The 27,370-nt window shown below is 36.9% G+C and overlaps 1 protein-coding gene across 1 annotated transcript in view; it reads left to right on the top strand.

The window, feature by feature from the left end:
* Positions 1-27,370, top strand: part of PLCB1 (phospholipase C beta 1) — a 637,895-nt gene that overhangs the window by 198,071 nt on the left and 412,454 nt on the right. Inside the window, exon 3 of the mRNA XM_090286059.1 lies at positions 16,083-16,151. Within this exon, the coding sequence (XP_090142185.1) occupies positions 16,083-16,151 (69 nt within the window). The remainder of the gene's footprint in view (positions 1-16,082; positions 16,152-27,370) is intronic.

Genomic DNA, 27,370 nt, shown 5'->3' with positions numbered 1-27,370 from the left:
CAAGTTTCTGTCTTATTGTGGGCAAATATGTTTCCAATATGTATTGTGTTTGAACAACCATCTCTACCATGAGGTAGATGCTGCCTGCTTGAGGACTGAGAAACTGTTGGATAGAAAAAAATAAAAACCTGGAGGCTCTGGCTGGGTATCTCAATTGGTTGGACTGTTCCCTCACCCATATGCCAAGGTTCGGGGTTTGATCCTGGTCAGGACACATACAAGAATCAGCCAATGAATGCATGGTTGAATGGAGCAGCGAATTGCTCTCTTTCTCTCTTAAAAAAAATCAATAAATAAAAATTTTAAAAGAAAAGAATAAAAATGGGAACCAAACAACATTGTGAGGCAACCCTACCAAGCCTGTACTCCAACCTCTAGGATCCTTTTATGTGAGAGAGAAATAAGCCTCTATCCTGTCTAAGCTACTGTTACTTTGGCTTTAAAAAACAAACAAACAAAAACTAAACATAAACTTACTGATACACATTCACTATGATTACAAGTAGGATTAAAAGATATTTAATTTATATTTAGAAATTTATATTATCCTCCCCAGTTTATGTTAAAACTAGAGCAATGTATTTGTTTAAAATATATATTAATCAATCAAATGTAATTGATTGTATATGTATTGCAAAGAAGTATGAAACGGAATTTTGCCCTTCAAGCAACTTTCTTTAATGTGAAGAACAAAACATGAACATGTGCATACACACATGTATGCGCAGACTCACATGTATGTACAGGGTTGGCAAAAGTAGATTTACAGTTGTGAGTACATGAAACACAGAGTTTATTCTTGTCTTGTTATTTATTTATTATTGCATTATTTTCCATAGGAACAACTGTGAAGCTACTTTTGCGACACCCTGTTTATATATATACATGCATGCATACATACATACCAAACATTTCATTGTGTAACAGTTCAATCCAATAGAACCAATGGTGCAAGGAGCAAAAGATTAGCATAGATAATAAAATCCTCAGTGGTTCAGAGGAAACAGCTGGAAGGGACTGGGAACTCTGGGCAGAGAACTCCATTTTGAAGATTAGACTGGTGACAAGAAGGGGAAATGGGATACAGTCAGTATATTGTCAAGACCATGAAAGAATTTTCAGTTGTTACCTTAATATGACATATGAGCAGTCAAAGTTCTGGTTCGAGGACCTTTTGCTAATTCTCAGTTCTTTCCACTGGTCCTGATGGAATGCATAAGCTTCCATGACAGACCGCACAGTTCCACGAGTGGCATTTTCAGGAAGACTGTGCAATTAGTGTCTGAACTTCTCCTATGAAGAACTCTTACTGTTTACATTTCAGTTTGCCGCTCTGTGGTCAAAGAGATGAGTGAATGATTGCAGTTTGGTAATCATGTCTGGAAAGGAGAAAAGTACAACAGTACACTTTGGTTATTGCTGGCAGCACTGCCAGTGGAAATTGGAAAGTTAGGGCATTTGAAAAGGTGAAATGAGAGGAGCTAAGTAAGATGGAGAACTGTGACGATGAAGTTGGATAGGACTGGGTGGAAGGCCAATACTCTTGAGAAGGAAAAATAGGCTTGGAATGGGCCACAGAAAAAGTACCAAACATGGTTCAGTTGAGGTGGAAGAGAATCAGCAAGTTAAAAGGTAATAAAAAATAAGCAAATGAAATGAAGAAATAAAACTGCTTTTACTCACAGATGATATATTTTATGTAGGAAACCCCAAATAATCTACAAAAACAAATCCATCTGAAACAAATAAGGGAGTCCAGCAAGATCATAAGATACAAGGTTAATGTATAAAAGTCAATTGCTTCTCTGTATTCCAGCAATGAAAAATTAGAATTCAAAAACTTTAAAAAAAAAGTATAATCACAGCAAAAATTGAATTATTTAAGGTTAAGTCTAACAAAATCTATCATGGATTCGCCTGTGAAAAACTATAAAACACTGATGAAAGAAGTCAAAGATCTAAATAAATTTGGCAATTATTCTTGCTCATGGATGGAAAGATTCAATTTGGGAAAGATCTCAGTTCTTCCCAACTGAACAATACAATCAATGCAGTTCCAATTAAGTCCCCAGAAACCTTTTTAAAAGGATATCAACACATTTTTAAAAACACATATGGAAATGCAAAGAACTAAGACTAGGAAACCCAATATTAAAAAGGAAGAACAAAGCTGGAGAACTCACACTATATGATTTCATGACTGACTATGAAACTATAGTAATCAAGATACTTAGAGTCTTGCTGTAACTTCAATGAGATTTTGTCTAGCAAGTAAAAGAAGTGGGTGAAGTCACATGTGTTGGAGATATCCGGGGTGTTTGTATCCACAATCTTCTAGGGGCCTCAGTTTTACCATCATAAAAATAGTTCTTTACTTACAATGTTTTTCCTCCATTTTTAACATTCCATGTATGTATTAGAATTAGTCATAGAGGAAGGGAGAGAGAAAGAGAGAGAGAGAGAATAAGAAATTGCCACCTTCACGTATAGAGGCTGAGAAGTCGCAGAATCTACTGTCCAAGCCCAAAGCCTGAGAACCGCAGGAGATAATGGAGTGAGTGCAGGAAACTCATGCCCTAGCTCAAACGGTCAGAGAAGTAATTCTTTCTTTTCCCCACTCCTTGTCTGTCCTCAGTGGATTGAGTGATGCCTACCTACATTGGGGAGGACAATCTGCTTTTCTCAGTCTGTGGATTCAAATCCTCATCTCATCCAAAAACACCCTCACAAACACAGGCAGAAAAAAGTGGCCAGTTACCTGGGTACACTGTGGCCCGGTCAAGTTGACACGTATACTTAACCATCATGATGTGCCTGTGATGTTTTATGATACTAGATAGTGGAATTTGTCCTTTTTAAATAAGTCATATAAGTCTTATTTTAACTAAAGTACCCTATTATAAAAGATAAACTCTAGAATTTCAATGACTTAACAGAATTATTTTTCATTCACTTGAGTCCAGCCTGGGTGTTTCTGGTCTGAGGATGGTTTTCTTCTACCTGGTGATTTAGAGACCTAGGCTCTGTCCAATCTAGTGGTCCCAGTGTTTTTTATGGTTTCCTTGACTACTGAAAAAAGGTAGAAGGGGAACAAAAAAGACGGGAATGACCGTCATCTCTTTCATTCACGTTTTATTTGTGAGAACTAGTCATATGACGCTTCATAAATGGAAGCAGTACTGTGGAATGGGGCTCTTAATTAGGCAGCGATTTTATAGCAATTCTCTGTACTGTGTAAGGCAAGTTGCAAATTCTGGCGGAGAGGTAGCCACCTTCTGCCTTAAGGTCTGCGCAGCTTTGTTCATGCTGAACTGCACAAACCCGCTCAGCTATATATAGAGAAAAGAGTGGCACCATTATAATGCAGTAATCACCACATATGACAGTGACAGTTAACCCCTTAGCTTTCTCTGCACATTAACTGGTTTAGTTATAATTCCATCAGGAAATGTTTTTAAAAGCACGTGGGAATGCTTATATGTAACAAAGAGCCTCTTCATGCTGTATTTTCTTCTTAATTTTAAAAATGGACTTGCAGAATGGATATGATATAAAGTGAGACTGCATTGTATCTGGAATTTACTTATTGTTTTGTATGTGCCCTGACCTGATATGTTCGTATTCTCTCTCTCTCTCTCCCTCTCTGCCCTGACCCTGCTCCTTGGCATTTCAATTTTCCGTTGCACACATTTTGTTTAAAAATAGCATCTGAACATCATAAACACCAAGCATTTTCTTTAAGAAGATATACTTTTTCTATGTGCTTCAGTACAAATATGAGTGTATATAAGTAAGGGAGTTATTGAGAACTTGAAAGTTTATAACTAAGGGAATTGTTAAGAACAAATGTCAACATGCTATTTGTTACCGATCTATAAATGTCCATTCCAGTGTTTCTCAGCTTGGGAGTGTATTAGAACCCCCTGGAGGGTGTGTTATGACAGAGGTTGCTGGATCCCACCCCTCGGAGTTTCCAGTTCAGTAGGTCTGGTGTGGGGCCCAGGAATTTGTGTTTCTAACAAATTCCCAGGTGATGCTGATACCGCTGGTCCAGGGACCATACTTGGAGAACCACTGATCATTCTATCAAAAAATTCCAAACTAGGCAAAGAGGAATCTATGCAATTTCTCAAAGATTGCTTTTGTACTGAAAAAAAAAAAAAAAAAAAAAGATTAACGCCGAAAGACATACAGTGGTTAAGACTCAGGTTAATTTAATTCCATAATCATAAGGAAAAATAGTACCAATTTTGGTACATGGAGACTTTGGTACTTAATTTTGACTGACCCACATAGAGAAGATGTGGTTCATCTGACTTAAAACTGAAAACCCAAATTACCTAGGTTGTGAAATGCAATAGGTTTTTATGATGTGGCCTAAGTGGAAAGAAATGGGCTCTTCAAGTGCCAATAGTGATTAGGAATAAGTTGCTCAGACATTAAGGAAAACAACGAGAAAATCACAAAATCCTTATAAACAATCAAGGTAGAATATTTTCACTAAACCCAAGTCCAGTGTCTGAACTATACAGCTTTTAAAATTTTTGTCTGGGGTATTTACTTTCTTAATACCACTGGGGAAGTAATTCTGAGGAAGATTTATTTTTAGAGTTTACTTTCCTCTAAACAAGAAGAAATATATTGTGCAATAATGAAAAAGTGGTCTGTCCCCCGGGTGTTCAATGTGTGTTAAGAATTCATGAGTTATTTACTTAGAAATATTATACACCCAAGGATAGTGACCCTGGTTGAAATTTAGGCTTCATAAAAGATTATGAAATTCAGTTGTTCTAGACTTTAAAGGATAAAGTAATTGTGAAATGAAAGAACAAAAGTTACAGTGGGTCCCTTTTTGAAAAGTATGGGTCCTTCCTGGAATCAGCGTATACAACTTACTTTAAAAGGTGAAAGATGATATTGATCAAAAATGCGGTTCTCTGAGGAGATGATCCAGAACAGGCAGATATCTCACATACCAAGAAAGTAATATTTGAGTGGCCATGGAAACTAATGACTATTTTTTATGACTGTTTTGCCCTTGATGAAAAATTCTAATACAATTATTGTTTTCCTAACTATCTTTATAAAAGAGGCATTAAAATTGAGAATGTCCCGATTTGAAGGAAGGAGAGGATGCGAAGCAACTGTGTCCTGCATTCTGCCAATGATAGTTTTATCTGGGAGTAATATTTTAAGAAAGATTTTGTTAAGAAGGGAAGCCACAGTAGGTGGTTGAAAATGAAGTAAATCTTTAGCAAAATGAAAGTGACCTATTATATAGTGGATAAAAACACATTTCTTTTTTAGCTCTAAATATGACAAAAATGAACTCTGGTTTAGGAATTAGCTAAGCTGATGATTTTTACAACTTTTAATTTTTTGCAGTAAGAAATATTCCTTCATTAAAATAATTCACTGTCTCTTAGATTATGATGTGACAAAGCATTTGAGACAACTCTTTGCACTTTAGAGTAGACAGTATATACTAATATCTATTTCTTAGAAGATGGCAAAAATATTTTATTTATTTTTTAACATTTCATTCATTTATTTTTAGAGAGAAGGGAGGGGAGGGAGAAAGAGAGGGAGAGAAACACCGATGTGAGAGAGAAATATCAATTGATTGCCTCTCACATGCTTCCTGACCAGGGACTAAACTGGCAATTCAGGCATGTGCCCTGACTGGGAATCAAACCAGCGAACTTTTGCCTTGCGGGACAATGCCCAGCCAAACTGAGCCACCGCTATCAGGGCAGGTAAAAATATTTTAAAACCTGATTAAGTATAATACAAGGTGAAATACTGTGTACAGTGATTGAGAACTCATAGTCTCAAAAAATGTTCATTTGTTGGCTATAGTATAATGCGTAAAGCTGTTTTAAAATAAAATTTATAAAGAATAGCAAAAAAATACAATATGTATGAAAAGCTGAAGAAAATAATTAACATTAAAATGTGATTTTTAAAAGTAGTATGTGTGTGATCCAGGATACTTTTAAGTTTAACATTATTTTCTAAGTCAATTATTTGTGAATGATAGCTGTTTTGAATCATGTTCTCTAAACAGATGCAAATGCAAATGGTTGTATGCAAGAGATTTATTAAAGAAGGGGTTCCAGGAAACAACAATAAGAGTGAGGGAAACAGGACGGTGAAGGGAAAGAAGCCAACCATGGGTCAGCTTTCAGGTGAAGTCCTAGCCTCAACCTGGGAGTTCGTTCTGCCCCAAGGCAAGGTTACTGGGCTTTCATGCTCCTGCACCTGTCAGTTATGAGCTATGAGCTTCCAGAGGGGAACTAGCCTGCTAGGCGCTTCTCATTCTCCGTGCATCTGGGTGAGGTGGCTCCAGGTAGTTAAAGGCCACAGATGCCAAATGTTAGAAGGGAAGGCAATAAAAGGGACCAGGGGGGATATAGGTGGGCATCAGTAGAGTTTATTACAGGAGCTTTATGGAAATTTCCTGAGCAGCTGGAAGTTGGCCCTGGATTTAGCAAAAGATTTGAATCATTTCTAGTTCTTGATATGCACAGGTAGGCTAATTTTGTGTGTTTGCATTATGTGTTGAGGTTGATTATCAGTGGAATGAAAAGGAGTTTACTTCTGGTGAATTTACAGGACGTAGGACATTGGGGATGATTTGTTGATTGACTCAGTGTATATTCTTTTCAGGAAAATCATTAAGTACCACAAAGCCAGTCCTTATCCCCACCGTTTAGCACTGGAGAAAGCATACTTAGGTTTCTATTGTCTTGCCAGAAAACCAAAAATGATCTTAAGAAGCAAGTCCTCTTTGAAATGAAAAAGACGTTCGTGCATAATTGTCAACTTAAAATATCTCATTTTGGAAGTTAGATTAATGCTTTGCATATTCAGGATTTCAAGTGACGCTAAAAGCTCATCAAAATCCTGGGGTCGTGCCCTGACTCAGTTGGTTGGGCCTCTTCCCATAAAACGAACGCCGTTGACCGGAGGCAGCCAACTGACCTGGAGTCTGCACGATCCTTCCCCATGTGGGAAGGCCACCCTCCCCTCCACACCCCCACTCATATTAGGGTTTTCTGGACCCAAGGGTAGGTAGGACGACGACCATGTCCAGCTTGAAGCAGCTAGAGGAGCTTGAGACCTTCGCCCATTGTCCTTTACAAGATTACAAAGGGTCCTAATATTTGAGAGGGGGGGATAGTTAATTTTTACGAACCAGGGGTATGGACTTGGGGGGGATCGCTGGGGGAGGGGGGTGCTGGGGGGAGGGGAACAAGGGGGAGAAAATTGGAACTGTTGTAACAATATAATCAATAAAAAACATTAAAAAAAAAAAAAGAAAAAAAAAAACGAAGGCTCAGTGCTGTGGTCAGGGCACATGCTGGGTTGCTAGTTTGGTCCCTGGTTGAGGTGCATACAAGAGGCAACTGATTGATGTTTCACTCCCTCTCTTTCACTTCTTCCCCTCTCTCTAAAAATAAATAAATAAAATCTTTTAAAAAGTCCTGGGATTGCTGCTTTTGCTGTATCTCATAAGTTCTGGTATATTCTTTCTTCCTTAGTTTTTCTTTATTTTCCTTTCGGTCTCAAGATATTTTGTAATTTCCCTTTTAATTTCTTGTTTGACCCATTGGTAGTTCAAAAGTGTGTTCTTTCATTTCCATGAATCACAGGTTTGAAAAAAGCCTTAGACTGTTTTTGAATGACACATTTATTAAAAATGTTAAAAAATTATTAAGTATTTTTTTAAGTCCATGTTTTCTAGAACACAGGGAGTAGATTGGCAGAATAAAATGCAAACCTTTAGGCATAAAAATTCATAAAATATGTTGGAGTAAATAGATGAAGGAGAAACATGAGATTATCTGAATAGGTATTACACAGCGGCTATTAGGGAAGAAAAGAATAAATGTCATTTTTGTATACCTCTGAAAATTTTGAAGTCACCAGACAAGTCACAATTGTGTGATTAAATAGTAAAGGAAATACATCAGTTGCCAGTCCAGAGGTCTCATCCACAGGGTTGAATCAGACATTTGGAAATAGGCCAATAATCTTTAGAACCTCTCCTTGACTTTGTCTGTCCTCTAGTGTCCCCTGTGGAAATAGCTGCTTCAATTTAAAGTGCTGTTGATGCTACTACAAACACAGTAGTCTGAAAAAGACTTTTTCTCCAAAAGCCTTATTATCAGTTCCCTCATTGCTTTTAGGTCTGGTCCAGTTATTTCTGGAATGGATTTAGGCAGCTCATCCAATGACCTACAGAATGTCCTGTAACAAATTCTAGCCCTGGTGAATTAGCCTTCTTCATGGGCAGCTGTTGTGTCCAATGAATATCTAGGACACAGGTTCTCAAACTTCAGATTATATATGAATCATTTTGTCCTAATGAAAATAGATTTCTGGATCCTACTAGAGATTCTGATTTAGAAGGTATAGGATAGAAACTGAGAATTGCATTTTTCACATGTTCCTATGCAATACTGATGCTGATGTTATTGGTGTGGGGACCACACTTTAAGAACAACTAGACTAGAGAAGTGAAAAACTTTAAATCATTCAAGCAGATAAATGGTATGCTCACGTATTACATTAAGATTAAGGAACTAGAAACAGGATAGACTACCAGGTATAAAAACTTGGCTGGTTGTTCAGCCATAGTGGAGTCAGTATAATCAGAAAAATATTTGAGATGATTTAAAGGGAAAATCTGGTTAAGTTTAAGTCATCTGGTCTTTTCAAGTGGAAACAGCTTGTTTGCCTGTTTAATTTATATAATTTCCATATTTCTTTTTAAGAGAACTTTCATGGAGATTGGATTGTATGCTCACCCAAAGATAGTTTTTAGTATTTATGAAACTATTTGCCAAATGATGGATACTTTTTCTGAGTACAGACATAATAAAAAACAGTGACAATGCAATCTTTATTATTATAATTATAATTTAAAATCAACACCTCTAAAACCTTAACAAATGCAACATCATTATTTGTTCCATAAAATTGCAGTGAGTCCCTCCATAAGATGCCTGTTAATAAATAAGAACTAAGAACTAGAAAAATAACACATATTTGTTATAAGATCCAATATATCCCTGATATTACTCCTACTTAGAATATATTATATATTTTTTCCATAGTGATTATGAAGCCTTTTTACTCAGTTTTTTAATGTCAACCAAATAAGGTTAGAGTAAAGCCAGTTACTAATATTTTAATTTCCACCTGTTTTTCATTCATCATTTAAAAAAATTGCAAGGAGATATTTTTAGGTATAATATACTTTTGGGAGCTGTGTGGCATGTTTCTGCTGCAGTCGTAGATGTATCTGGTTATAAATACATCAGATTATAAACATAAATACTATTACAATTAAGTTGTATTAACGTTATGCCTTAATAAAGCTTTAGTGCTATGGATATAATTTTATGCTTAGCTGCATTAGCTTTCAACTAAAGCAACTTTTATTCTTAGATGAATATATAAAAATTTCTCAGGGAGCTGAAGAAGGAAGTAAGAAGGAGGAAATTTCGCTATTGCATAACCAGAGGCTGAACTATCTTTATGATTATCTACAAAAAAAAAAACTATTAACTAGGTATTTGCCAATATAATTTGCATTGCCTTATAAAGACACAGACTTTTGGAGCTAGTATTAAATTCTGTTTACCCTGATAGCTTTTCTTGTACATGATCAAAGATGTAAGTGTTCTTTCTTCCATTTATATTACTCAGTTAATACTCCTGACATTTTAGAGAAAAAACAGGTCTGGGGGTAAATGGATTCTTTTTTGTTCCTAAACTCAGTCTCAGGGATCATGGGAAATTGATATATTTTCTCTAGGGCTCAGTTTCCTCATGTGAAATATTTTTCAGTTCCAAAATTCTATAATTCAATTATAATAATTGTTTCATCTTGGATATGTTTAAGGAAGATAATAGCATTGCAGTCATTTTTAGGCTGGGTTAGAGAGTCAGGATATATGAATTCATTCATGTTCCTTTCTGATTAAATGCATTAGATCTTGGAAACAAGGGGCTAGTGTATAAGTTATCCATTGCTGTGTACCAAGCTACCACAGACCTAGTGGTTTTAAACAATACATACTTACTATCTTACAGTTTGAATGGCTCTCACCTGCTCATGGTCTCCCATGGCTGCATTAAAAGCATCTGCAGGGCTGCTTTTCATCTGGAGCTGGAGTTCCTCTTCCAAGCTCAGTCAGGTTGTCACCATAACTCAGTACTTTGTCATTGCAGAACGGAGCCCCTTGGCTCATAGAGGCCTTCCCTTTTCATGGGCCATAAACAACACAGCCTTCAGCCTAGTATCTCTACCACTGCTTCACATCTCTCACTTCTACACCCTCTTTTGAAAGTCTCATCTCTCTTGTAGTTAAATTTAAGTCATTTGATTGGACACTTTAATTACAGCTGTAACATTCCTTCACATTTGCCAAAATGGACATTATAATCACAGGAGTGAGAGCCCATCACCTCCGTCATTCAGTTGGTCTATTCCTTACCTAACCATTTTTGGCTTTTCTACTAGGATCTTTTCCCTCTTATTCGGGATGGGAAATATCACAAGCCTAAGAATGCGTCTGTATGCAGTTCTTTCTCCCTGCTTGCTAAGTGGGGATCTTAGTTTAATATTTCAGTGGATTTAGCAGCAGCCCAATGAGGAGGGTGTTCTGGCATCTGCATCTCTGTTTGACAGAAGACCATACAAGGCACAGTCATCTGTAGTAACTTGCTTAATAATACACAGGTTTCAAATGACAATTCCAAGGGACAAGTTAAGTTTTTTGCCTCCTTGTTTGATGAAATTTACATGATTCTTATCCTAGATTTGTTTAATGAAGTCCGCTTGTGCACCTTTTCTCTTTCTCTGCTGTGGTTGGTATTGATGTTTTACATGTGCTGTTCCATTGGTGTTTCCTACACTGAGACTCAGTGCAGATCATGGGGGAAAAGACAGAAATCAAGGTGATGGTACAAAAGAAACAAGCAACCACATAAGAGAGAGTGCAGGGGGCGGGGGTTGTTTGTTTTTTTGTTTTTGTTTGAGAAGTACCTAACCCAGATTTTCACTCCCTCCATGATGCAATAAAGTTATGGAACAAAGAGCTGAGTCTATTTCATCTGCTTCTCTTTAAATTAAAACATTTCATTTAAAGGACTCTAAGATAGTCAACATTGGGTATCTTAGGGAAGTTTAGCAGTTGATAAAACTTATTAATGTCTTCTACTTTTGGTAAATAGGGATTGAACAACTTAATGAATATACCACATGTGGAGGTGTACATAATCATGCCCCACACCCAGCCATTAATATCTTCCCTGTGAAATGTTTTATGACTGTAATTGCTGTTCTGATTATAAACTGTGTGAACATGAAGCATGTTATTATACTGGTTAACTGATGGAATTCAGTAACAGAGCACAGAAATTGGTATTCTGGAAAAGACTTGAGTTTTAAATTGTATTCTTCCCTGAGTTTGCAGTGCATTTCATGGCTCATCTACCTCACAGTGTGTTTGTGGCTGATGGATTAAAATCTTTCTGCTGAATAGTAAACATCGGGGACAATTTAGTCATTTCTTTGCTTGCTTATCTCTGTCCTCTCATTGCTCATTAAAAATATAAAAAATAAACTCTGGATTACTGTTGATTCACCTTGATCAGTGCTGACAAAGTGAGCAGTCACAACTGTCCACACTTCAGTGGTGTATTGTTGGGGGGGGGTTGCGTTTTCTAGGAGTGTAATCTCCTAAGAGGGCCATTGTGTACCTTGGAGATAAAGGAGGTCTGTTAGCTCACTGTTCTTTTACTTGTCCAGGTAGCCCACAGGTCTTTGGGAACCCCAATACCCTTTCCATTGTTGCAATAGCATAGAGGTGAGAGAGAACCAAATATTTCCTTCTTTTGCTTTTCTGAAGATGTTACGAAGTAATAGAATATAAAGGTTTTATAGTATAGCATTTTCAGCAAACATATTGATAAAATCATTTCAATGGCGGCTTAAATTTCTGAATAATGAAAGACATTTACTTGCATAGGGTAAAGTTTTATGCGAAGCGCACTTACTAGAAGTTGATGGCTTTTGTCATTCAATAGCTTTTCTTCAATTAAATCAAATTAAACTTAGATTATTTACCATTAGGCACATGTTTGCACTTAGCAGACATAATATTTTTATTTGACAGTTCTATATATAAAGAAATGGCCATTACAGATTCTTCATACAACATACTGTATCGTATAAGTAATGTATGGTTTTATCAATTGTGTTTACTTAAAAAACCTTATAGTAATAACCTGTGAATGAAAATGTATCAGTGCTTGTCAAACTGTCGGCTGTGGACCAGCAGCAGCAGTTGCATCACCTGAGAGCTTATTACACGTGTGGAATCTCTGGACTGTCCCAGTCCCCCTGAACCAGACTCTGTGATGGATGGTGCCCAGCCAATGTGTTTTAACAAGTCTTCAGGTGACTGTAATGCAGGCTAAGGTTTGAGAATCACTGATGGAAAAAGTATGATCATACTCGTTTTATAGAGGATAAAACTGATACTCAGCATGGAATGACGAGTGGCTGAATATTTGACTAGTTGTTTTTAGGGCCCTTATTCAGACCCTGGTTTTCTCTTAAAAATCACATGATCTCTCTATCTTAAAGCTGGAAAAGAATAATTCTTATATAACTTGAGAAAGGGATCGTTTTGCTGCTTTCTAATATGAAGGTGGTTTGTTAAAACTGTTAGCACAAGAAAATTAACCTAGAAAGATTTTAATGACACCAAGTAGCATTTTTGTGGTCCTGTGCATTTGTTTTCTTACTTTCTTTGTAGTGGAGGAGAGAATAGGGTGCAGTTAAACCCAAGAGAGTGGCTGTTGCATGTTGATAGAAGTGGGAGACACTATTTTAATCATTGCTTTCTAGCCCAACGAGTCCATAGACAGATTTTCCACCTGGGTCTTTCCCATGCCACATTACCCACATTGATAGTGCCCTGCGGTGGTTTTCCTGCACACACAATTTTACACTCTGGTGAGAGTTTCTTAGTCACTGTGGTATTGAAATGAATCCCTCGGGCAGCTGGAATTAACTACCCCTCTGTGACTTGGGGAATGAACGTTTCCTTCTGAGCCGAAAGTAGAAAACAATGTTCATTATCTGTAACATAAAAGAGTATATAATGATGCCTGCTAAGATCTAGTTCTATGCGAAGTCAATTTGGGCTTTGCGTGTATAAAAAAAAACAAGTAAAGTTTAAGTCTATTGTTTGTTCAACTGGGAAGAATTTTCTTGAACAGAAAATGTTGCTATAAAATTAGAAAAATGCATTATGTATGTGTGTGATTTTTATTTGCATATATGTAAAATATCGTGCAACATATATGAAAAGTGCACTAAACATAAATGTCAGTGTTTTATGAATAATTATAAGGAGAACAGCCACATAACAACTGCTAAGTCCATGAGCGATTATGCTAATTGTCTAGACACTTCTGCTGTGTATCCTGAGTGACCTGTAGTTTTCTGCACTGAATTCCTGCCTCTCTGCATTTGTACCTGCTGTTTCTTCTCCCTGAACAGCCCAGATCTCCAAACACACAGAATTATAAGGCTGCAAAACTTCTAATTCCTATGGATTGCTGAAAAGATGCCGTAGCCCTTTGTTGCTCATGTCTGCACTGCACTCTGAGATATTTTCTTTAGAGTATAATCATTGGTTTGGGCATTTGCTCCTTGAAACAGGTATCAGATCGTTGTGTGTGTGCGTGTGTGGTTTTTGTTTGTTTGTTTTTTGGCTTTCATTTCTCAGCACATAGCCGGTACCTGCCACACTACAGTATTAAATAAATAATGCTCGGGTGAATTACTGAGTGGCACTTCCACTTGGATAAGCCCCTCAAACCAACATCTCCATAATGAACTGTCATTTTGCCCAAACTTCTGAGTCCCAGTAGGGGAGATGGAAATCCTAGAGTTTTTATAGCTGTTCTATTTCCTTTCGTTACTCTCCGTATTACCACTTCCATCTTTCTTTCTACCACCCCTGCCTTCACTGGGTTTCTCCTTTCTCAGATTTCTATTCAGCGAGGTCCTCTAGATTCAGTTTCTTCAAGCTTGGTTCTCTTCCTGTTTCCCTCTTTCCAACAAATGCTCTGGTTGTCCTTGTGGTGGAGGTGGAGAATCTGGGCCAGAAGCTCCACCTCCTCAGGTCTGAGGACTTTGTTATGCATTTGGTTGAGTGAAGCACTGAGTCCTGCAGTCGATACCATTCTCTTCCAGCATTCATAGGTGACCTTCAATATTACCTGGTGTGGCCTTCAGGGAACCATGGCACCAGTTACTCTGAGCTGAAAATTTCTTGCTGGCTTACTGCCTGTCACCCCCAGGGTTTGGGAGGATTGCCACAGCCACACGTAACAGGGAGTTGGTTAAGGAATCCACTGAGATGGTCATGGTGAGCAAAAGAAGAGATGGCGCTGGTGCTTGTGCTTCTTCCAGCCCACTGAGCAGTGTGCTGTAGCCATGACTTTGGTTGGGTTTGCATCCCAGTGGAGGGACATCACTTCCTGTTTGACCCTAATGGTGCTGCAAGCACGAGAACAACCTTAGGCACAGGAAAATAATCAGCATTTTGCACCAAACATTTGGAATTGGTGGCAGTCGTTTGAGTTGTCTGGGAGACCCAGCTGCCAGTACTTGAGGACATGGGGCCTATGAGAAGTTAGAGCCACTCCTGTCTAGAGGGCCTATGAGTGGCTGAATTATGATGCAATGTCTCCTGCTGGGAGAAGGGGGCTAGATGCCTTCTTCCACTGGCTCGTTGTCCAGAAAATATAGGTTGGATGGCTGAAGTCACTTTCAGATGACTGCTCATCGTTCCACAGTCCCATCTGGCTGGTGACAGAGTCCACTGTATAACTCGGTGACTTGAGCATCACAAACCTCCTGGCTCAGTGTCCTTAGCCAGACTTTCAGAGTTTCTATCCTTTTGACCATATCTCTTTCTTGTGTCATACCCCACGACGTTTCTTCATATGTCCTATGCCCCAGCAATGGACCACTGAATGTTGCCCATGTGAATCCCCCTTTGTACCACCATACACTCAACTTTTCCTCATGCTGTTTCTTAGTCCTGGATGCCCCTATTTTTCTCCTCCTCCCTCCCCTTTTTCCCTGCAATATTCTTCTTTAAGTGTCTAAAATCCATAAGTACCTCAAGGTTTCACCCAAACTTCTCGTCCTTCTTTTTCTGGATATTTGCTGATGTGTTACCCTCCAATTGGCATCAGCCCCTCTCTCCCCACTTTGCTTCTCCATGCTCAGTGACTCCTCCATGGACTTTCTCTGAGTCCCTAGGAGAAAGACTCTTTCCTCTGCTAACCTCCATAGCAGGTGACTTTAAATTTGGCAGTGACACTTTCTCCTTGGTCTTACACGTTTCTTAGTCTTCTATTTGATGGCAAGCCCATCTGGAGAAGCAATCATATCTTATGTGTCTAGTACCCTTGAGTAATTTGAATATTATAAGTGTTCAAAAAATGTATAATAAACAAGTGAAAAGATCAGGGCATAAGGTATGTATGCAAAAGGCTTGAGTGGGGTCGGGAGGGGAGGCAGATCCATCTCTTTCACCTTTGCTAGGGGAGCTTGGTATTCTGTGAGCTGATGGGAGGAGCATCATCTTCTACGCTCTCTCCCTGATCCCTCACCCTGCTCACATAACCTCACTCATATTCAGAGGGATTCTTAGGATTATTATCAATACGAGAACAGGAAAACCCGATTCATCATGACTTAGCAATGGCTTGTACGATAGACGGGGAACTGAAACCACGCTCATTGTACTTAAAATTTATTAGAATATATATTAAACTGAATAGTTAGAATTTGCTATGTTTTTGTTTTCATTCCATTTCAATTAATCATTGCTGTAAGAGAAAAAATATCCCAACTGAAAAGAAGTCTTCAGGCAGGTCTCAAGATATATTTTTAAAAGTGATGTCAATGAGTCAATGATATAAAACAAAGAAAAGAAATCTATGTGGATGCTTAACAGTTTCACATTTTTGCCTTACAGGAGACGGAGCTGTTAGATCTCAGCCTTGTCAAGGATGCCAGATGTGGGAAACATGCCAAAGCTCCCAAGGTAGGTAGCAGGGCATTGTGCTCGTACCAGATGCTGCCTTGATTGCTTAGCTGTGTCATGGTATCAATTAATTGCCCCAATTAAAAGTTTCTCTGTTGTAGATGTTGTAAAACACAATAAAACAGCCAGTCCTTCCAAAAGCCAGTCTGCCCTGAACACTTCCATCATTTTAAAAGACTGAAACAATGAGCAAATATATATAGGCAGTTGGATATAAGGGCTTGCTTTATTTTTGTTTGAAAAAAATATAGAACATTGCTAAAGTTACTGGGTAATTCTGAATTGTTAAAATGCATTTGAAATTACTTGAAAAATTTCTTGAGCCTCATAAGCATACGTATAGTAATCTTTTACAATGATAAACAGAACCTGATAGCTCAAATGCTTTGCAATTGAAATCATTCCATCCTTGAAGCCAAAAGGGTGTAAGGGTTCTCTCTGCACATGTTACTAGTAAAGTCTGGCGGACTTTGAGATCAGTTGTGTGGAATGTCAATTTGTTTTGGTTTGAAAAATATGCTGAAAAAATAGTCAAAGCAATATTTGCACATTATTTTTTGAAGATTGTTTAAACATGCTGAAAAGGGGCATATGTACATTTTTTAAACTTAGATTATCTAGTAGGGTATACCAGGATAGGTTGACTTGCCATCAAAGTGGGAAACTACTCTTTATTGTATTTAAATTTTAATACCATAAATACTTCCTTTCTAGCACAGAGAGTACTGGCAAGCAGGGAAGTACAAGTGCCATCCTGTAGCTCTTGCCTTTTTCTATAATTGACATAAAACTAGCTATTTTCTGTTTGAGTATCTGCCTGCAACTTTTTGCTTTGTTCTTTAAAACTCAGAATAGTTTCTTTGACTTCAAAGATTATTTTTATTTTATCTGTGGAGATGCAGGAAGACAAAAAAGTCACCTGGAATTATTACTCTTCAGATAGATAACAGTGCAGCCATTATTGGCAGATTTTGCCATAGAGCAAACAACCAAATACTGCTTTTATTACTGAAGGTGTTAAAAATTATCTACATGGAAATGTGAAAATTAAAAATAAGGAAAATCAAATTTATTTTCAAGAAGGTTACTACTGGTATTTCATGTGAAAACAGGATACTATTTACATTCATCTCAGTATTATAGTGGAACTTAAACGGTTTGGTTTTTCAATTTTATATCAATGATTTGTTGATGGTTAAAAATCGTTCAGTTTTTAGTGTAGGAAAGAATATTTTTTTCTTCTTCTGCCAACAATATTATAGCCAAGTTTTATGTAAGTCTGTTAGAAGTATATTGATAACATAGTAATAAATTTCACCTTTTAATTCAAGTTTATTGGCCTAACTTGAAATTTCATTATCAGTATCTGTTAAAGATCATTGCCTACACTATATCAGACCACCCTTTATCCTCAGGGATTATGAGTAAAAGTCAATTCCTCTGGCACATGGAGTTTTTCAAGCTTAGATCTTTTTAGTTCAGTCTACAGCCTGCTTATCAGTTGTGCTTCATTTATGGATGTGGTTTGATAAATTTCTATGGAATGAGGACAAGTGAACAGAAACAGAGTCTGTACTGTGCTCAGCTGATAAACCACTATTAGATCCTAAAAGACTTCTCTTGAGGACACTCAGAGTACTCTGGATTTTACTGTTTTTTTTTTTTTGTTTGTTTGTTTGTTTGTTTGTTTTCACCGAAGATTGCTTTCTCTAGATTATCCACGTTCTTGGCTTTTTCCTTTCTCATTCTTTGCCAGCTTTCAAGAACCTCAATCTACTTTAATATTTTCAAAGAGGGGTTCTGTTTCATATTGTATGACCTTCCTGAGACTCAGATTTATTCCTCATTGGTTAAGTCTTGATAATATTAACAGTAGCAATGATGATGATGATGGTGATGATGAATGAGTACTTTACATCAATTCTGTAAGGATTAAACAATTTATTAGAAAAATTTCAGCAGAGGAGTTCACAAATTTAACTGCTCCTGCACTAACCTGGAAAACTTTTTAAAATGCTGATGCCCACCTTGGCCATTGCAGGTTTGATTCCCAGTCAGGGCACATACTTAGGTTGTGGGTTCAATCCCCAGTCAGGATGTGTACGGGAGGCAACTGATTGATCTTGGTCTCTCACATTGATGTTTCTCTCTCCCTCTCTTTCTCCCCTCTCCTCTCTTTATAATCAATAAACATATCTTTGGGTGATAATTTTTTAAAAGTGCTGATGCCTGTTCCCTATGCCTAGAGATTCTGGTGTCAAAAGAATTTAATTGATGCAAGTGTGGCATGAATGTCAGGATTTTGAAAAGTAAATTTGCAGCAAAATTTGAGTGCCACTTCCTTAACTTATCATTAATTTATACCAAGTACTGACTAAATATTGGCCACTATTGTTGGTATTATCATTATTTTTGTATTTATTGTTACTAAAAATTTCATGGCAGATTTGTAAGAAGTTGGTTTTTATTTCACTCACTTAATTTGGAAAAGCTTATCTTATAAAGAAAAATTGGACAAGGGACTTGGCTTAATAGGGATTGTGAGTTGGTAGAGAAGAAAGAAGCTGAAAATCATATTGGTTTAAAAATCCTTAAGTTGTAAAAGAAAACCCCAGTTCAGCTGCATAAGTAAAAACAGAATTTATTAAACGTGATTGCAATGTATTGGAAATTTCAGTGGCAGTGCTGGGTTTGGGTAAAGTCTCATTCAGCTGCTCAAAAAACGTCACAGAGGCCTCTTTCTCTCACCAACCTGGTTTGCAAGGTTCTGGAAGAGATAAATTCCTTCTATCCTCGGGATCCCCAGAGGGGCCACCTTCTGCACACCACGCTGGCAGATTCTGGCTTCTCCAGCAGCAGCTCTGTAAGGCAGGGACCAAAGAGAGACGAGCTTCCGCCAGAGTGTTCCAGAATGAGTGCTGTGCAACCATCTGGTAGAAGGAGGCATATGGCTCGGAGGAAGAAAACTAAGTCAGAGGAGACCATTGAGTCGATGGGAAGGAAAGCATTGGGACTAACAGTGGAAGATTAAAAAGTGTAAAGATATCAATTTGGAGTGAGAAAAGCTTAGAAACCTAGGACGGAAAGGTGATGCAGCAGAAGATGGATTGAGTGGAAGACTGTCTGCACGACTTCAGAGATCGCAGAGGAAGAACATTTGTAGAGCAGATATTATTTATCAAAATACCCAGACATTCTGCAAATATTTATCGATGTATTCATATTATTTTTGTTTTTCACAGCCTCTCATCACATATAAATTCACAAGCTAGTTGAAGATGAACTGTTTTCTATGACTGCTGTGATTTGAAATTACACTTGTAAGAAATGGAAAACTTCTATGTGTTACCCAGTTAATGAATTTTAAATGTCGACTCCCAACACAATGCATACAATTCAGATATAATTTTCTATATACAGCCTTTGTTCAAGTTCCCAGCTTTGAAATTTCTCAAGTTAAAAAAAAAAAAAAGAGTAATTGGGGATTTTTTATGCAAATGTAAAGGCTAAAAGTTACAGGCATCTATCTACCTTATCCTTTGAAATCTAAAATACATTTATATTATATTTCATGTTCCCACCCTCCCTCCCACTCATGCCTGTGAAGCACATTTAAAGGTCAAGGTGCTATATATGGTAATAAATCTTGTCTATGCTATAAGCCAGTGATTTTCAACATTTTTCATCTCATGGCACACATGAACTAATTGCTAAACTTCTGCGGCTCACCAAGAAATATATGTTTTACCAATCTGACAAAAACAATAGGTATAACTTTGATTCATTCACATCGATGGCTATTGTTGTGTTGGCTGTTGTCATTCTTTATTTGACAATCTAAGGGAAAAGAGGTCAGTGCTCCTGATTAATTAGTCAGATATTGAATTTTTTCAAACTTGCCGCACACCAGTTGAAAATGGCTGCTATAAACACACACTCTCTGGATCTTCATTTCAAATGAATCTTTGCTATCACTGTGATTTCTGATCTATTAGTGGTTTCTGACCGCATAGATCAACTGAGCGGCTCATGTGCAGCATTAATAAAAAGGAATAGGCCTGATGAGAATGAAAACTTACGCAGACCAAGTTGTTTTGTGAAACTTCTTTCATGTATGTGTGTATTCTGGGTCTTGACATAAAGCATGTGTGTGCTTTTTTTTTTTTTTTTTTTTTTTTTTTTTGCTATGGGCTATGTCATAAAGGTTTCAGAAATACTGCTGGAAAAGATAGTTTCTTTATCCTCAGGATTCTTAGAAGGTATTTCACCCTTAGGTATATTGAAAAGTAGATGGGACTTGAAAAGGTGAGATGTGGGTTTGGTGTCAGCTCTGCCTCTAGGGAGCTTAAGGGAGTTGTTCTTTCATTCTGTGCCTCTACTTCGTCACCTAGAAAATTGGGGGTGGGAGGTACATGATGTTAGGGGGAAGTTCTGTTAACCCTTGATTCTAACTGAAGTGGGAAATTAAGCTGAGGCATTCCATCCCACAGATTATAAAATTGACGTCCAGCAGGTTTGCATGATCTAAAACTTTTACCTTGGTCACAGAAAATCAGGTAAACTTAAAAAAAAATTAGGCCACATTCTGAGCAAGGTAAGGAGCTATGCAAACAAAAAGAAAAGAAGGGCAAAAGAGTTCTTGAAAGCAGTTCTAGGATTGCTGCAGACTCCAGTGAGAGCGACTGCATGGTGGGAGGCTCTCCCAGGTTTAGGACATGAAACTATATGCTTCTGACGTTCAGCTCTCAATAATGCATGCAGCAATATCATTGAAGAGTATTTCTGCAGTTTTACTTTCAGCTGTGTTTCGTGCAGAAAAACAAAACTGCTTCATGGGCTTATCTGACAATGAACCTTTTAATTCTATTGGTAAAGAACAGTTTATTTCAGATATGTAATGTTAATTTGAATACAATCTCTTAAAAATATCTAGGCCAGGTGGTATATAGAATCACCAGAATCACATTAGGCAGGTTAGAGTAAAATTAAATCTTAAAAATTGATTAGGTTCTGTTTTCCTACTTCCTATATGAAAAGGATGGCTTTGAAATTCATTCTTAATGGGTCCAAGAGATGTCACTGAGTGCCTGCTTTTGCCGGGCACTGTGCTGGGCACTGGGGAAATAACAATGGACAGCAAAGACTAACGACTCGGCTCTCATACGACATTCTGTTTTGGGGTGGGGAAACCGATGCTGCTGCGCAAGCGGCTCTCAGCAGCAACAACAAAAAAAGGAAATCACTTATTCGTTGTATTCCCTAATTGTCTTTGGGTAAATATTCTCAACCTGCTAGGATTAAACCACAACCTGACATCACTGAACACACAAGAGTTGGAAAGCAGTGTATACCACAGCTTCCACTCCAGTGAACAAGCTGTGCACTCCTCTTGGTGCGGAAAACAGGTAACAGATAAGTCCCCCTGAGAGAGATAAAGCAGGACGGACATCATTGACTATGAGCTGTGAAGACACTTGCTGTTTTGTGGAGCCGTAATGGAGTGAGTTCTCTTGATAAGCTGAGGCCACATAAGCACACTTAAACAGAAAAATCCAGTTTTGATTTGGATATGGAAAGTTCGAGATGCCTGTTAGACTTCTACCTGGTATGTCATATTTGGATATACAAATCTGCAGTTTAGGGGAGCTGTTGGCCATAAAATTACAACTTTAATTAATTGAAGCTCAGAGCTGAGTGAGGTCTTCTAAGGAATGTAGATATAAAGAAAAGTTTGATGCCTGAACCATGGGACCTTCACTCAGACTTTGAGGAGATGAGTCTGTAAAAGAGACCGAAAACAAACTATACCTCCAAAATTGAAAGCAGGGACACTTGAAGTACACCAGTATTCCTAGCAGGATTACTCAGAATAGCCAAAAGGTGAAAACAACCCAAAACATCCATTAATAGATGAATAGATATATAAAATATACTATATACATACAATGGATATTATCCAGCCTTAGAAAGGAATGAAATTTTGACATAAGCTACAGCGTGGATAAACCTTGAAAGACAGTATGCCAAGTGAAATAAGCTAGACACAAAATGACAAATATAATATGATTTCACTTATGTGAGATACCTTGAATAGTAAATTCATGGAGCCAGAAAGTAGAATGGCAGATGCCATGGGCTAGGGAGGGGAAATGGGGAGTTACTGTTCGATGGGAATAGAATTTCAGTTAGAGGAAATTTGAAAGTGCTGGAGATAAAACGTGGTGATTATTGCACAGCATAAAAATGTAAATTTATTTAATGTCACTAAACTGTACACTTAACAGTCATCAAAATGGTAAATTTTATAGTATGGATATGTTACCCAATTAAAAAGAAGGAAGCGAGTGAGAACAAGCAGCCAGTGAGGTGGGAGAAGAAGCAGGAGAGAGCATGCTCTGGGCTCCTTAAAAAGTGTCCCAAGAAAGAGGGAATAGTCATTTGGGTAAAAACTGGAATTTCATTCTGGCTTTTGTTTTCACTTTTGCACTCTTGTCATATTACTGATAATGCTATTTTATATATGCTTTGAAATTTCCCCCTATATCCGCAGCATTTCCTGCTGATATTCTAAATAGGTTATTTATTTAAGCATTGTCAAATCTCAAATAGCTCCTCATAGAATCTGGATGCCAATATATAAATCTCATAATGAGCTGTTATTTGGATGTTATACAACAGTAGTTTCAATGAATCATCCATGAGACCTAGAGTTGAAATGAGTGCTTTATTTACTGTCCCCTTTTGTGATCATAAGCTACTTCCTTTTGTACAGATTTCACCATTTTGAGAAGCCACAGTTATAAAATTTGATGTAGATAATTGAATTTCAGGAAAGAAGAAAACCCTTTTTATAGCAAAACAAAGCTTTCTGTCTTTTTCACTCAGTTGCTAAGTAGATCTACATTTGGCCCATAATCTTGGTTCCAACTATTCCTTAATTTACCTGACATGGCTCAATAGTTGTCTTTGGTTCTTTTTTTATTTTGTCATTTTGTTTCCATAAATGTGTATTTCTTACATCTTTACTAAATGGAGACACATAGGGCTAAAATTTCACAGAACTATGTGTGTGTGATGGTTCTGACAGCTAGCTATTCACATTTATCCACAGATGTAAATTATATGGCATGGTTCCCTTTTTAATGTTCATTAAATTCCATAGATGTCAGTGGTTTCCTTGGAAACGAAAACCCTTATACAACTAGTCAGAGATTTGGTAACAAATATCAGGATGCAGAGAGGAGTGGGGAATTGACCCCTTGGTACATATTTGCCTTTAAAACTCTCCTGTCTTATCTACCTGCCCCTAACCCTTTTGGCCATTCAATAGTGGACAAGAGAGGATTTTTAAAGCTACCATTAAAACAGACTATCTTCTCTAATGGCTAAAAGCTTTTTACATTTTTAAAAGCAATCAGAAATGCCAAGTCTTTTTTGGGATATTGGTGTAAGTTCTCAAATTTCTTGTCTCTTATCAGCAATTAAATTTGAGCGTTTGAGCAGTATATATATATATATATGCCCATCTATAATATAGTGAACTGAACACATTTGTGGCTGAAAAAAGATTCTGTGTTTTGTATAATAGCATGCATCTATCTTAGTACCCTATTTGTCAAAGAGTTTAAAAGGCCCCTGAAGGGTTGTGGAGTGGGGAGGGGAGACCACAGTTCTGTCAAGGGGAAATCATAGGTGACAGACATGGCAGCCAAGAGCATTGTCATTGTTGGACAGAGGAAGCCCGCTGCTGAAGACAGGGTAACATGAGTTAACTAAGCCTCAGGATGAGGAGGATCACTTCATCAGTGTGTCTATCTCGTATTATTTCGATCAAAATCCAATTCTACCTGCAGTGGTACAGATTTGCATTTTGGAAGCATTTCTCAATTAATTTTTTGAAATGCAACAATACGCCATCTTGTGGATATATCTGATAATAATTTCTTAAATTAATTCTACCTAGTGAATTGCTCTCTAAGACAGGGTTTTCAATCTTGGGTTCTATGTAATGTAGACATAGGAAAGGCACTTGGGAAGTCTGTATAGTCTCAACGTCCAGGCCACACACCTAGATCCATTAAATCAAAATGTCTAGTGTGGGGTTCAAGCACCAATATTTTCTTTAAAGCTCCCCAGAGATTCCTGTGTTCAGTGAAGTTTGAAAACCATTATTCTAAGTGAAAAGAGTTCCAATAAATGGGGGTTAGAAGTCTGAGACAGGTTATCAGCAGGGTAACCAGAGGCCTCGCTCCTTGGCTTGTAGATGATGGTCTCCTCCCTTTGTCTTTACTTGTTCCTCCCTCAGTACTTATCAGTGTCCTAATTTCCTCCTCTTATAAGGGCATCCGTTATGTTGGATTAGAGTCCACATAATGAATTCATTTTAAATTAATTACCATTTTTAAGCCCTTATCCCCAAATACAGTCACATTCTGAAGTACTGGGAGATTAGGGCTTCAACATATTACTTTAAGGGGACACGATTGAGCCCATAACAGTACTTCCTCATTAGATGAAAAAGCCAAGTTTATGATTTACTTTTTTTTAATAAGGATTAGCATTATGGGATTATTTCACATTTTATGTAATATAGATAAGTAGATTTTTTCTTTATAATCAATGTGATTGCAAAGTGGATAGAAATGTGTAGTGAGAATCATTTCAGAAGTAAACATTACTGTTTTTTTCAGAAGGCCTTTATTGCAGAATACCTTGCTGTTTTCTTATTAGCACATCCATACTTATTTTTTTTTACTCCAGAGCACTCAACATGTATCTTTATGCATTGTAAATGCCTAACAGAGTATAGGCATTAAGTACACAAGTTCTTGGGTCAAATGGCCAAGCCTCACAGCTAATAACTAGCTATTTAACTCAGCAAGTTCTTCTGCATCTCTGAGACATAGTTTCTCCATCTGCACTGTAAAATTAGTTTCTCCATCTGCGTTATGAAAATAATCTTCATGTTTATTTTATCTGGTTGCTGTAAGGATTCAATGGTAAGTTGCATGTAGCTCTGATATTTAAACCTGCCTATGGCAATATATTTTTTATGTATTCACTGTAGAAAAACAAACTTGAAGCATATTTAATCTTTGTAGCTAAACACCTGCCCTCAGAGGACTATCATAGCAACCCATTCTGTTAAGACTTACAGTTCTCATTTAGAAAACTGTCCAGATTTGCAGTTAAGTAGATTTTCCCAATAGTCAAAATAATTTTAGAATAATTTACTTTTAGTTGAAAACAGCTTGGCATCTTTTTCTGCAGGATGAAGCTCTTGAAGCAAAATCTGAAGCACTAGTCCCATTTCCCCCCTAAATTTAGTTATTGGCTTATGAAAGAAAGCCACCAACATTGCCAAAGTATCGTTCAAAACATAAGAATTTTCTAATTTCCACGGTAGCTGGAATGTGGTCTGGCATTTAGGCCAGTATTACACAGGGCACATCACAGGATGGAATTCCCGTGATAATCCTTTCTGGAGATCAGTTTTCCTTGGCTTTACCTCTTATCATTTGTGTAAAATTGATACCACTTGGATTCCTGGAAGATAAAGTTTGAATTGAGGTTAAATCAAAAGTGAGCAGAAGTTAATGGCAATAATGTATAAGAGCTATGGATAGCTTCTTCTTAGATCCATTATAGGTGTGTGCATGCGCGCGCACGCAAGCGCACGTGTGTGTGTGTGTGTGTGTGTGTGTGTGTGTGTGTGACTTTATGCACTGAAATTGAGGCTTTAAGTCCATAACCTCATATGGCAGGAAAAGCATTGGTTGGTTAAGAGTCTGCACTAGTGTCATATGTGTGGCTACCGTCATTCACTTAACTTCTCCATATCTTGATTTCCTCAACCATAAAATGAAGTTCATAATACAATTTCTGTGTTGTTAGGAGGATTAAAGGCCATAAAATATGTGATAAGATATGTTTTATAGTCGGTATTTTTTAACTGGAGGCTCTTGTTATCCCTAAACTAAAGGTCATTAGTGCAGGTGTTTAATAGACTTGGAGTCCCGGTCATTATTTGACAAATTAGACTCTTGGCTGCATCAGTAGCAGTCTCAATTTTTCCCTTTAGATATTTACATTTCCATCTATATTAGGTAGGCATTTCACTTACTGGCAAAGTTTTCACTTCTCATGGTATCTTGACCATTTTTTAAAAAGGTTGCTTATTATTCTTATTTTGAAAATACTAGGTAATGTTTAAATTTTTACTTTGAACATTTCCTTACTAAGGGGTTTCAGGATTGGTACTATCTAGTAAATATTGTTTGCCGACAATTTTTCTTTCTATAAATGTTAATTAAAACTTACATTTTATTGTCTTTAGTTGAAATTAAATGTCAGTTTTTATCTATTCATGAATTAATTTGTTTTTTTCTTACAGTATCTTAGTGTAAATGTAATGAGTTAAAAAAGAAATTTCATGGATTGGAACATAATACAAATAATCTGTGAAATTAACTATAGACGAATATTTTTATAATTAGGTATATATCTACTGTATAAAATAGGAGTTAATGAGAGAGATTTATTTTATTTGGGGTCCTCTGAAGACATGTTTCTGTATTAATTAGTTTCTATTCATGAAGTTTTGTTTGAAGATTAAAGATTATTTTGAAGTCATTGTCTACATATTTTTACTTACAAATATGGACACCAGATGGAAATCTAAGTAAAATTAATTTCAGATCTAATATTAATACTGTCTCACACATATACCTAAGAATGTGTAATAACTGGATAATTATAATAATATTATATGTTTATATGTTTTTAAAGTTCATATTGCTGTCAAATAAATTATCAGTGCATAATATTGAAAGAGAATAAAAATAGATGATTGAGTGAGGTATTTCATGAGTTAATGGTTGATAGAACTTTTGGAAAGTATGTTAAAGAATAATTGTGTAAGCAACTAGACTCAATATTTAAATTTTTGACTAACTGCTCAAATTTTTATGCTTACAGTTGATAGTTCTTAAATCAAATAACTTAAAGGATGCTGTAGAGAGCATTTGAAATACTGTGGAAGGGTAGCTAGGGTTCTTATTTTTCCATTTAAAAAATAAAGTAAATTATTATTCTTGTGTGCAAAATCAAAAAGTAATAATATATCAATTCTTAGCTCTGTAAATAATTTCCTCCTGATTCTTAACTGCCCTGCATTATTCTAAATTCTTTAAGTAAATTCCTAGAAATGTTCCAAATAA

The sequence above is a fragment of the Furipterus horrens genome, unplaced genomic scaffold (genome assembly GCF_987537825.1).
Source record: "Furipterus horrens unplaced genomic scaffold, mFurHor1.1.pri manual_scaffold_8, whole genome shotgun sequence".
Classification (NCBI taxonomy): domain Eukaryota; kingdom Metazoa; phylum Chordata; class Mammalia; order Chiroptera; family Furipteridae; genus Furipterus; species Furipterus horrens.
Note: the sequence above shows the minus strand (reverse complement) of the source record. Positions and strands in the feature narration are given on the sequence as shown.